At 34.1% G+C, this 14,350-nt stretch overlaps 1 protein-coding gene across 1 annotated transcript in view; it reads right to left on the reverse strand.

Annotated features, from left to right (window-relative positions):
• LOC140141355 (neuronal acetylcholine receptor subunit alpha-10-like) overlaps window positions 1-14,350 on the reverse strand; it is a 310,042-nt gene that overhangs the window by 35,331 nt on the left and 260,361 nt on the right. Inside the window, 1 exon segment of the mRNA XM_072163189.1 lies at window positions 8,483-8,527. Coding sequence (XP_072019290.1) covers window positions 8,483-8,527 — 45 coding nt within the window.

The raw sequence follows: 14,350 nt of genomic DNA on the forward strand, positions 1-14,350 counted from the left end.
AGTTGGTGCAAATATTCAGAACACGATGAAGAGTTTGTGTGGTGTGCAGTATCAGTTGTGCTGGATTTTCTTCGGGTGGAGGGGTTGGCATGGGGGCTAAAGTGAATTTCAGGGAGTCTGAAGATTTGATGAAATTTGAAAATATTTGCCCCCAAAATAGTAAAAAAATCCCGAAGTTTGTGGAAATATTTTCTTCACCCCCTTTCCTCGTCGCGCCACCTCTGATGTGCAAATGAATTACGTATAAGTGGTGAAAATAATCGAGAGATGGCGATATGTCGTCGCTACCAACGGACACGGATATCATTTGGAAACAAGACATAATAGTAGTAAAGTGATAGTACACTGCAATATTAACACATTCTGAATATTATATGTTTTTCTTATGCTTATTTCTTGTAATATTGTATTTCAATAACTTTTATGTGTAATAATAGTAAATAATTTTTTTGATGTTTTAAGATTGTAAAAAGTAACGCAATTTGGCTATTTGCCACGATGTTATTTTGAATAAATATGAAATGAATGAAATGAATGAATGAATGAATTGACCTTATAGGAAATGAGCCAACGAAGCCAAAAATCGCATTAATATTTCCATAGTTCTTTGGCTGATAATAACAAAAGGAAAGTGTTGGGCCTTTTCTCCTAACCAAGAAAAATTAACATCCTCTTGTATCAAGCCTTGGGATCGTGTTTATAGAACCCATACCAGTCCTCTTGTGTATCAGCTTTATTTGTCTCAATATTTGTGTCCAAACATCGCTAGAATATGCTCTACTTCTACCCACGTTAAGGTCTTTCAAACATTAGGCATTCGCGTCTAGCTTTAATAAATATTAAAATACTGGTAAACATGGTCATTGAAATTTGCGTCAAGATAATGTGGAAAATCGTAGTTTACTCTTACGCAGTGCAATATTTTAACGATAGTTTCATTATGCGATTTTATTTTATTGTTTGATTTTTTTTATATATTCATTTATTTAAAGTAGAAAGTATGTATTAATGAGATCAAACAGAGAGGCCTGATCTCTGGAGTGTTCAAGAAAAACACTTATCATCGGCTATTTCTAATTGATTCAATGACCTTTGACTGATGTGAAATCTTCACTTCACCGCGGACATTAATTTTATTCAATACAAATCCTCTGATATTTTCTGCTGTATGTAATTTGATACTCTACTCAATAATGCAACGGTTGATAATCCTTGTGTCAGGAATATCGGGAATATTGTGGTCGAATTTGTTATGAAATTTTCAAACAGAGTTCTTATAATGCTGAAACTTTGAACGGAATTTCTTTATATCCATTGAATTGATACTCGTGAAATTATTTTTGGGAAAACGATAATTATTAGCGTGTTAATGTTGAACATTCTTGCAAATGCATTTGATTGAAAATACATGTACTGTTCCATGCTGAATTGCAAGCTCATTAACTGTAGAATAATTATGAGGAAGTAGGAGAATAGTATACAGATGAAGAAGAACCAAAAAGAAGAAAATAAACAAGAAAATAATAATTATGTTAAAGAAGTAAAAATACAAAGATAATAAACAGCAACAAAGGGAGACGCAGATGATGATGATGATGATAATAATTTTGACGATAACGATAAACAAAATGGCAATAATGATGGCAACACAAGAATCGACATTATTACTATCGCAGTTATCTTTGATTTTATCATGTTCATTGTCATCATTATTTATGAGGATATAATCATCATCATTATCATCGATATCCTCACTATCAACATGTAAATCTATACGGAAATCTCAATCCGGACAAAAGAATCAATCTTATTTAAACCTGCTTACGATTGGAACCAGTGTTATATGCTATAAAACCAATTCACACTTGAAACCGTTTGATATCAATACCGACTTGACCTGGTTTCGTTAATAAGGGCTTTAGATGAATTATCCTAGATCAACTTTTGACTAATCAGGCTAATGAGAGTTGTTGCAAATATGCAGAACACGATCACGAGTTTGTGTGATGTGCAATAGTGATGGGGCCAGATTTACTTTGGAGGGGGTGGAGGGGGGGGAAGTGAACTTCAGGGGTCTGGGCCAGGGGCGTAGCCAGCTTTTTGGTCGGGGGGGGGGGCAAAATAAAATTTTGGGGGCACAGACGAAAAAAATTACAGTTGCATCATACAATAGGGGCCTACATAGAGACTGTACGTCTTCGAGCTTCCAAAAAAGGCTTTATTGGGACTTGGTATTTTACACTATTTTCGTGCCCATTATCAGGATGAAAAGGGGTTTATCCTTAAAATGTGCGTGCGTAGCGCGTAAAAATTGGTATTATACACTATTTTGGCCCATGATCGGGCTTTTGGTAGAAAAGGGGCTCCGTGTCCCTTTTCTTTTCCTTTGCCCTCCTGATTTTCTCTTTCAATTTTTGTCAGGGGGCACTCTGCCTCACCTGCCCCCCCCCCCCCTCCCGCTGGCTACGCTACTGGTCTGGGCATTTGCCAACAATATTTGTCCCAAATAGTGCAAATTTTAAAACTAGTTTTCTTCCGACCAGTGAAGACTAAACGACGGGGAGACACAGCTTGAGGAGATAATTCGCTTCCCCCACACACCTCCATGGCATTCAAAAATGATCGAGAGATGGCGACATGTGGAAATAAATTTCAAACATATAACATGTTCACATACAAGCACACAAAAAATATGATTGTTTCTTAGTATTGGTTACAAAATTAATTTTAGTTCAGCGTACTCAAATCTGTACCACTAATTAGAATTATATATTGGTAAAAAAAATCTTTTTCTAGTTATCTATATACAGGGTTCAAAAGAAATAACTCCCCCTAAAATTAAGCTCTTATTCAAAAGAGCCGTCACTCTAGATCGTTGCAACTGTTTCTTCTAACATTTACAAGTAAATTTCATTTCTTCTTGACAACGAAAAAACTAAGCACCACAATACAAACCTTATTTCTCCTCTTATAGTGATTTTCCCATTTTTGAAACACCTACTTCTAAATTCATGTCAATATATTATTTTTATACTGAAAGATCACAAACAAACAATTAATCAATAAAAACATTGATCTCGTTGATATCGAGAACGTTTCTGTATAGGATGCTGAAAAGTGCAACTTTTTCTGAAAGCATCATTTTGGGAAAATGTGATTATTTTTGACAAAACAAAAATGATTTTGAGAAGGGAGAACTTTGGGAGGGAGGATAGAAAAATATATCCTCTATTCACAGGTTTTTAAATTTTTCAAATCAACAAAATATATGTCAAATTATGCGAAGGAATGTTTTGCAATTTTAGTTGGGGATTTATTTTTTTAACTCTTTAGGTTGTTGAGCTTAATTAATTTAATTAATTAAGTTAATTTTTTGTTGCCTTGCTGTCTTAATTATTGCATTGAGTAATTACAACTTGGTAAGTTAACCAAAACAAGCAATAATTGCATTGAGTGATAAAACTTGAAACAGCAACAATTAACCGAAGACAGCAAATCTTTTAGCACAACAAGCTTAGACAACTCACACTAACTCGGACTGTTCCAACTTAAACCACTTTTAATTGTGGTAAAATTTGAGCCCTACGACCACAAAATAATTCCGCCGTACCCGTAGAATGTTTATTTTCATAATCGGCATAAATAAAACATTTATAAGAAGCACTCTTGAATGGCTTTTATCGTAAGTAAAATCTATTCGGAAATCTTTCAACACATTATATCTCGAAAACCCTTAATACATACATCCGGACAAAAAAGCAAGCTTGTTTAAAGCTACTTATGATTGGAACCAGGGTTATAAAGGGTTCACAAAAAATAACTCCCCCCTTAAAATTACAAGACATTTCTTTGCATAACTTGACATACATTTCGTTGATTTGAAAAATCTAAAAACCTGTGAATAAATGAATCATTTTCCTACCCTTCCAAAGTTCTTTCCTTAAAATCTTTTGTTTTGGCCAAAAATAATCACATTTTCCAAAAATGATGCTTTCAGAAAAAGTTGCACTTTTCCACATCCTATACATTTAATGTACAAAAACATTTTCGATATCAATGTCTTGATTGATTTCATGGTGCTTTTGTTTTCTTTAATTTTTATGTATACGATTACCCAGTCACCCATGCAATCATCTTGCAGTATAAAACAATGATTAATTGACATGTACGGGGTTTTTCTAGAAGAGTTTGTTGAGTCGGTGTTTCAAAAATGGTAAAATTAATTTAGGAGTTACAAAACATTTCTTTGCATAACTTAACACTCATTTTGTTGATTTGAAAAATTTAAAACCTGTGAATAGAGGCATCATTTTGCTACCCTACCAAAGTTATCCCTTCTCAAAATCTTTTTGTTTTGGTCAAAAATAATCATATTTTTCAAAAATGATGCTTTAAAAAAACTTGCGCTTTTCAACATCCCATACATGTAATGTACAAAACTTTCTCGGTATCAATGTTACGATTGATTTAATTGGGTTTTTTTTCCTTCACCTTTTTGTCTCTGAACTCTTAGCCACCCATGCAACCATCACGTAGTGCAAAATAATGATTTGTTGAAGCTAATTTTGACATAAATGAGGATGTTGAAAAGTGCAACTTTTTCTGAAAGCATCATTTTTAGAAAACGTGATTATTTTTGGCCAAAACAAAAAGATTTTCAGACGAAAGTACGTTGAGAGGGTAGAAAAATAATTCCTTTATTCACAGGTTTTTAAATTTTTAAAATCCACGAAATGTATGTCAAGTTATGGAAAAAAATGTTTTGTAATTTTAGGGGGGAGTTATTTTTTGTGAACCCTTTATATGCTTATCCAATTCACACTTGAGACCGTTTGATATCAATACCGGCTTGACCTGGTTTCTTTAATAAGGGCTTTAGATAAATTATCCTAGATCAACTTTTGACTAATCAGGCTAATGAGAGTTGGTGCAAATATGCAGAACACGATCGAGAGTGTGTGTGATGTGCAGTATCAGTGGCACCGGATTTTCTTTGGGTTGTTGAGGGGAGACAAAGTCAATTTCAGGGGTCTGGCCATTTGCCAACATTTTGACAATATTTGTCCCCAAATAGTGCAATTTTTAGTACTAGTTTTCTTCCGAACAGGGAAGACTGGAGGACAGAGAGGCAAAGCCCGAAGTTTAAGGGGAGAATCCCCTACCCACACACACACCCACCCACAGACCCACCCACCCCCACAAACAATCAGTGAAATGATAAAAAAGATGACTGACTTGTAGGAAAACAAACTGCGTGGGTGGCAACTAATGCTTTGCGTAGGATGTAAAACTTATTGCAAAAATATATGCAGAGAAATTAAAACAAGCGCATTTCATAAAAAAGATGAATATCAGCTCAACATATTACCATAGACTTTACTTAATGAAATATGGAACAAAAACTTGACTTCAGGATACGGAACTCGAATGCTTAATTGTGTCGCATCTTGTGATATTGAAATCAGGAAGTATAATAATCAACGTGAGGCTGGTAAATTGTACTGGATAAAATATCAAATTTTGTAGTTTGATACTAAAAAACGTTTGGGTGTTAGGTTAAGGCAAACGAGGTGATACAAATATGACACACAATAGTTATGTTATATACTGATAAGTTATGTTATATACTACAAGGTGTCCCATAAAAAGGTTACATGTAGAAAATGAACCGCATTTTGTGATGGTACAACAAAACAATATCATTTTTTCACATACTATTTATTTATCCTTCTTGTAACTGTTTGCTAAGTTTCAATTCCATATCTTAAAAGCAACTTAACTTGTGAGCGCAAGATGACAGGGGTGTCGAGAGTGACTAACTATCAAAATATCGCACAACGAAAGTTGAACACAAGCACACATTTGTTTTCAGATTTTTTCTTTATTATTTTTTTATGTTTCTCTTATTTTTATTGTTGAACTTATTGCACAAAAGAAACATATTGAAAAATTAAATACTGTACATTGAAAATAAATCAGTTTTAGGGATTCTGGATTCTTGGTGATTACAAATAAAGGAAGATGGTCATTAGAGAGAACAGGTTTTTGGCGAAAGCAGTTCTGCACGCTGTATCTCCTGTCATCAACATAGTGAAATGAATAACAATCTTTTGCATTTAGGCCTTTTTTGGATTTTATTGACTTGAAATCGCTGCTGTTTGTTTTCATAATTCTGACTGAACTCTTGAAATAAAACTTATTTGTTTATCAGAATAAAATACTCATCTGTCATTCTATGGCTGGGTCTACTCAAGTGTCCCGCCAAATGCACGGTGGCTGTGACGGTGGTACAATGAACCTCGTGTTGCATTAATGTCACGTAAAGAGCTTGCTCAGGAATGCGTGGAATGCGGGCTAAGTACGTAGGTTGTGAACTTGACATTCACAGGGTACTAGTAGAGGGTACATAGATTATGTAATGAAAAGGATATTTATATTTGTTAACATTAACTTAGAATGTTTTCAAAAAATCTACATGTAACCTTTTTTTGGGACACCCGGTATATACTTATAATATTAGTAATAACATAAAATATACTCAAGATTTCTTTTCGACATGGAATTAAAGGTGCGTGATTATACTGTGTCTTGTCACAAGTTGAGAGTAACGCCATATTGGTATGGTTGGATTTCGTAGCGGCAGATTCAAATCGCGCACGCTAACCTAATCCCGCAGGGTATAATACACACGCGTAGAAGGGCGATTTGTCCGATAATAACACACTGATTCGGGTCTGCTACTATACAAATTCCAACATTGTTTATTCTCATCTTGAGGCGAGACACAGTATAGATTGACAGACTCATTATTTTTCACTTAACCCATCAAAATGCAAGTTTTGGTATCAGGTGAAAGCTTATAAGTGTTTTCATAACCCAAGTTTCGCTTAGGCAGTACGAACAAAAATATAATAGTTTAGTGGTTACCAGCTCGGAAATCTTGTACTTTTCTATTCTCACGGTCGGGGATGTTCCACCTGTTGCACTTACCCACTTCTGACGTCTGTCAAAGGGGATATCCTAGCGAAATCCCTATTGCTTTGTACAGGGCCTTTCAGTTCCAGTCAATTTTCTTAGCACAGAAAGTATATACTAATTTGCCTTTTCTTTGTCAATTATTGGAAGTTGATTTCCCTGAATTGTTTCATCAAGCGATATTTATTTTATGGCATGTTTTGTGATTTTTCCATTGAGTACAACAGTATAAAGCATCTCCTTCGTGTCGGAAAGCGCGAGATGGAACAGCCAAATCCCGGCAAAAACAACCAAAAGAAGCGATCTTGCGGAAGTGACATCATGCCGACAGACCGAATAGGCTACTAAGATACACATGGATCATCTAGAATCCAAATCGATGACGTAATTTAACTCAAAACTTGTAATAAGAATATTTGGGTAATGTGCCTCAATGTGAGGTGTAAAATACAATGTGTTATAATTGAACCACAATTTAATGACGCGCCTTTAAACATAAGAAACAAAAGTTGTCACATAATATTGCTGGTATGCAACACACACGTTCCACGTTATTCTTTTTAACAAATATTTCATGAAATATAAATGTGATGGAGTAGACGTCATAAAGATTGAGGGAATTTAGCAAAACGTCTTATTACTATTAGATGACAACTGTATGAATTGTTTATAAGCAATAAGGCAAATTAACCATCTGTATGCTGATAAGTCGTGTAACAGTAGAAGAATATTAACCATTTTACAGCTGTGTGAAAATATCTGCTTTAATTTGTATCAATATAGCGCTACGCTATTAAATAAATAGCAAGGTTTAGTATGTGACTTTGTTACAACGAAATGAGTATACAGTCGCAAGTTGGTAGTTTCGAGGCATCCCGGCTGACTGAATTGATGTTCTTTGTTTGCTGCGCACCTGTACAAGCCAGTACTGTGTCCTTCTTGAATGACCCATTGTGCCACCATTCATATACAAAGGACATACAGACATACTTATGGCTTGAACAGGTGCGTGTGAAACAAAGAACACCAACGCAGTAGCCAGGGCATTTCGAAACTACCAACTTGCGACTTTACGCTCATTTCGTGATAGCAGGTCACGATTAATAAAAGGGTTTGGTTGTCATGCGCATCAGAGCGCGGTGGCGGAAGACCGAGTGGACCTTTGGACACCCTATTCATTTTGACACTGACAGGGTGTATCAAAATGATTGGTACCCATCAGCTTTGTCGTCTAATAAAACGCCTGCCTGCTTCGTCCAAATTCAACATTAGATCCTCTTGAAATTACTATAATTTATAGTTTTATGACCTTTTCTTACATAAACCTACAAGCAAGGTAGATGTTATACTGCATTTTGATGTGACATTCTTGTACGTACTCACTGGATTTTGACCGGTACCAATCATTTTGATACACCCTGTATTTGCTAATTGCAAGACCATGTTTGCGCCCCTCCCGAGTGACTAGTAATTCTCATGATTTATTTTTTTAACAAATATATCTTACCTGTTCAATCCACACGTTTGTCGTTAGAATTTGATTTCGCTCATCCTGCAATGAAAAAACAAAGAGAAAATGTTAATAACTAATACAAAGTGTTCAAAACTTCACCAAGTGAAACGATTGATAATAATTGCAGTAACCCAGCAAACACAAAATGTTTTCGACATTATTCGCAAAAGGTTATAAAAGGTTGTCAGAAAACGTTTAAATGTCGGGTTATATAAAGGGTATATTAAGAGTATAAACGTTTTAATAACCTTAATAAAAAAATTGTGATAATCTACTGCTAAGCAAATAAAAATATTTTATAGAAAACGTTTAAATGTCGGGTTATATAAAGGGTATAAAAACGTTTTAATAACATTCTAAAAACATTCTTGAAAACTTGATAAAAAACATTCTAAACAGAATGTTATTTTGGGTTGAAAAAAATATTTTGCGAAAAATGTTTGCCCAAAATATTTTCAATAACGTTTTAAAAATGTTTTCATGACCTTTATATAACCCGACATTTAAATGTTATTAAAAGGTTTTGAAAAAAACATTTTAAGAACATTTCTGTGTTTGCTGGGTTAAAATATTTTAACATAATGTTATTTAAGTATTGACACAATATTTGACAAACATATTTGCAAAAATAGTTTACAATAACATTTTTTGAAAACATTTAAAAATATTGTTGTAATGTGTTTTAATACAAAACGTTTTAAAACGTTATCATGACCTTTATATAACCCGACATTTTAATGTTATTAAAACGTTTTTACCTGAACCAAAAGCCAAAATATAACTTTTTTAAAACGTTTTTAAAACGTTTTTGTGTTTGCTGGGAATACCCTCTAATTACATAGTATTAATTTTTGAAATATTTATTTTTGATCCCGTAACTATTCATTTTGATAAGATATATTGTTTATTTTGATTGGGTATAATATCACTTCCAACTGGCAATCTTATCAAAATGATGAATAGTTTCCGTTTTATTTTAACAAGTAACTATGCAAATTGACAAGAACTCGTTATTTGTTAAAATTACTGAATACAGGACAAACTACGTAAATTTGATCAGTATGGTCATTTTTGACAAAACGACAATCTTATCAAATTTGATGAGTTGCTTGTCATTTTGATGAGAGTATCCGATTAATTTTGAAGATAAATATGTTATGTTCCCGTCTTAATAGTTTCCCTTGTAAAATTTGACACGTTTCTATTCAGAAATTAGTAGATGGTTTTAAGACTGTAGGTTGTGTGACTGAGATATCGTCAGATGCCTTATACCTTTCTATGATCTCGCATTATATACTGGGGAACAACTTTGTGGTATACTTGGATATAAAAGAAGAGGAAAAGGATAAATGGGAACAATTCAAAAATACATTTTTGTTTCTTAGTATTGGTTACAAGATTAATCTAAGTTCAGCGTACTCAATATTATAGGCCTATAGTTTGTTTTAATTAATTTGTTGCCTTGTTGCCTCAATTGCATTGAGTAATCACAACTTGAATACGGTATATAAGTTAACCAAAACAAGCAATAATTGCATTGAGTAATAAAACTTGATACAACAATGTTGAACCAAAAGTAGCCAATCTTTTAGCACAACAAGGTCAGACAACTCACAATAAATCGGGTTGTTTCAGCTAAAGCCACTTCTGATTTTGGTAAAATATTAGCCCCACGACCACAAAAAAAATTTTCATAATCAGCACAAAACCATAATGTAAGAAACACTCTTGAATGGCCTTTACAGTAAGTTATCTAGTTTTGTTGTGAGAAACGTAAAATTCTGAAGCGCAGTAAACACATTTGATTAAGTAGTACTTATATTAAGTAACAACAAGTTATGATAACGTATTATTTGAGTGATATACGTTATCAGAAAACAACGCAAACATAGCATAGTTATTATCATTACCCGTAATACCATTATAGTACTTCATGGTCACTCCATTCACGTAAAATACTAAGCAGGACAACGTTTAAACCTACTCCCATTACCGCAAATCAAGTATTCCGTTCCGTTCGATTTTAAATAGTGAAAGAATGATTTAGAGTTACTTTAGGTAAATATTCACTTCTTTAAATCAATCATTTAACTGATTATCAACCTGCCCAGATGGTTAAAAGCTTCACGATATTAACCTAGCTCCGTTTCCTTTAAATCTGCGTGAACTGTGTGCACAATGACAGCATTTTGACAGAGATTAAGTGCCTACCCAAACTAGAGATAGAGAAAAAAAAGAGGCACGCCAAAAATACATTAAGTTCATCTGGCATCCGACGGCGACAAATGAAGAAACCCGTTCGATGAAGCACACTTCGCATGATGTGTGCATTGTGTCTATTGTGAATAGCTTTTTTGCAACAGTTACAAATTCAAGTATTTGCAACGTGTTCATATAGACCACTAGAAATAGTGAACGACATTTTGAGTCGCTTGATATAAAAGAATTCTTATATTTGTAGGATTTTCACAATGTTTAACATATAAAAAGGCACGCACAGCACACTGATATACTGTCAATTCCTCATTTTGCCTAACAGGTTAATTCAAAGTGTGATTTCTTATATAATTATATTGTTGAAAATATAATTGGTTTTGGTTATTCTGACCAATTGAGTACATCATCCCGACAATTAGGCGGGTTTTACATAGATAGTGTGGTAAGACAACATGCATTTAGCAACAACTCTCCTAAACAGAAGCAGCCATAGCAACCATAATTATAATATGTCAAGTATTTTTAGTTTAACCTTATTGTATTATGTAGTTATGTTGCGATTAAAATATTACTAGCGATAAGAAAACAACAATAACAACAACAAAACCATTCAACAATGAAAGTCGAAAACAAAATCAAAGAACGATTTGAGCTAGGTATTCAAACTTAATGTGGGAAAACAAGTAAGACAAGGAAAAAGAAAGATACGAATATAAAACAAAATAAAGTAGTAATGTCAACCATAGATAGATCATCCAATAGTAAAAATACAAAACCACCGGGACATATAGACAAAAGTACCGACGTTTACTCTTCCAAAGTACAAGACAAAGTTGAAGCAATTGTTTTAAATTCCTTCCTTACAAGAAACATTCTGTGTTCGATAAATAAATACAGTGATACTTCTGGTGTTTATAGAAGTACTTCCTTTATTTTTCAAATTATTTTCATAGTCACGTTTTGGGTGGGGATCCAGAAACGTATTCTAAAAGCACTAGACATTTTTCTGCAAATGTTTAAAATTGTCTCAAGTTTGCGTAGTATTATTCTTATTTAGATCTACTAAGAGCTTTCTCGTATAGTATAATTTCATATCATTTTACTATTGATAAAAGGAATGTCTATTGAATACAGATTAATCTCTCTCGCGCTGATTTAAAAAAACTTAAAACAATCACAAACTACTAACCCAAACAATGCGTTCAACTATTATTATTACCTTTTTCATCGTATACTCAAACTTACAACGCTATTCTTACAGATCAATACTCATTTTGTACTAAAGCTTGCATTATTGAACGGGGTTTTCAACAAGACAACAGTACGAGTAGCCCTTAAGGTTTGACAAAATCTATTTTCTATTATTAATGTTAGATGTTGTGATGTTCTGCTGCTTGTACAATAACAACGTTTTTTTGTATGTCATCCTGCTATTGTTTTTGTAGTCTGAATGTGACATGTTTGAGGCCATTAATCTTATTTGGGGCTAATTCCCGGAACTAAGCAGAGAATATAGGCCTATGCCTGTTATCAATTCAATATTCATATTTTTCGGCACAAAACCGAGGGAATAGTGTATAATCATATCAATGATTGATCTGCGTATACTTCTGAGAAACACCATTGTATTAAAGAGTTTTAAAATTTAAATGATGAAACCATTATTTTTAGTATGTGGTGCCACCCGGTAATCTTGTGGTTTATCTTAATAAGCGTAATAGTCAGCAGCATCCTTATCACCCTGGAGCAAACAATCATTACAAAATGGCCAACTATATCATCGAAATAATCTCATTTATGTGTATTAGCTTGTAACCTTTCTATTCTTTCTATTCTGTGTGTTTGACCTTGCTCGTTGTTTATATACTTGGCAGTTTGCATTCTCTGAACCATTGCGCTCAGCTCAAAATTGAATCTACGTCATGACACGCCACTGCGCATGCTTGCCACCACTGCGCATCCTCAAAACTACGTCACACAATGCGTAGTGGCGTCAAACATTCTCAAATAAACTGATTGTAGATCAGTAAAAATGACACTAAAGACGTTCATCCAATGAAGGTCACATTCGTGCCCTTGTTTCCTCAACACTCATCGAACTCAAAAATTTGCTATTCCCAGAAGAGACGAGCCTGACAAATGCCTATTTCCAGGCGCTCCAATGTAACTTACGGGATGCACAAAGGAGCAAAGAAGGGAGAATGTTTGCAAGCACGATGTACTTGTTTGAGTAAGGAGCTGAATAGCTCCGTGTCTTTTAGAAATAAAAGGTGCAGCAACTCAGTACGTATATTATTAACTATTCACAGCGTATGAGATTGACGCATCTTGGGTATGGGCCAATCTAGTTTCTGTTTGCATAGACTGTTCTATGTTTTATGCAAACCGCCTTCTATTGTGTAACATTTACTGTAAGAGAACTTCAGACTTGAAGCACGTTGACGAATGAACCTATTTTTAGGGCCCTAAATATCACCAATACAACCAAATGCCTCATCTGAGGGGTATATCAAACTGACACACTCTCCACATAGACCATTTCATATCAAGATCGGAAAAGTTCGGAAAACCGCGCTATTTATTCAGTAAGCTAGGGGGTCAAATTGTACCCAAACGGACGGACAAGAAATGTCATGAATTACAGTACCCTTTTGCGCAAAAATACACCTTATTAAGCCAATGTGAACACGAGGTCATCGCTTAAAATATCCCTAGCATATTGAGCTAACACCTCAGCTACTTGGTTTTTCACAATAAGATACTAATGGAAAAATATGATCAAATGTTCATCAGTTTTCGTCAGTTTTTTACAGAACGTTTTTTATGCATCACCTCTTCCACAAGACATACCACCACACTCTTAATTGCACAGTGAGTATCCTTGGCAACAGTGGTTTATGATGCCTGTTACACATTGGAACCTCGCACTGTACATGATGCTGAAGAGGTACTTTTATCATCATGATTTAATAGACAAATAGTATCGTAAATGAAGTAAAATAAACATCTCAAAAAAAGTAACTAACCCCCCTAAAATAATGGCCATTATTCAAAAACGGGCAATTGTATTACAAATCTGTAAAATGCGTTGAAGTAGAATTTATTTCTGCGAATTTTAACACTTCATTTGTAGCAATTGTCTAAATATTGACACCGCAGCGTACATTTAAATCAATGTAACCCAAGATTAAAAGTTGCAGTAAATTCTATTGATTTGTATTCAGTATAATGGAAGAAAATCTGCGTCATGATATCTGAGTGTTTTTGTATTGTTGTAAGTGCAACTTTCAAATCTGGACCTCACTACATTAAATTGACCGGTATTTTATTGTTTTCTGGGCTATCGTATCAAATGCGCAGAAATAAATTCTGCTTCCAACGCATTTTTTCAGATTTGTAATACAATAGCCCGTATTTGAATAATGCCTATTATTTAAGGGGGGTTAGTTACTTTTTCGAGATGTTTAGTTCAAAGGGCACAGTGGGCTAACGTCGTCACTAAATATTGTGGAAAGGGATGCAAATCCAATCCTTTTTTACTCCAAAAATACTTTCTTTTATAACTTGAAATACCTTTTCATCAGTTATTGCCTTCTATACAAATTGTCATGCCAATTGACAGAAAAATACGCTGACGTACTTTCG

The sequence above is a fragment of the Amphiura filiformis genome, chromosome 19 (assembly GCF_039555335.1).
Source record: "Amphiura filiformis chromosome 19, Afil_fr2py, whole genome shotgun sequence".
Taxonomy (NCBI): Eukaryota; Metazoa; Echinodermata; class Ophiuroidea; order Amphilepidida; family Amphiuridae; genus Amphiura; species Amphiura filiformis.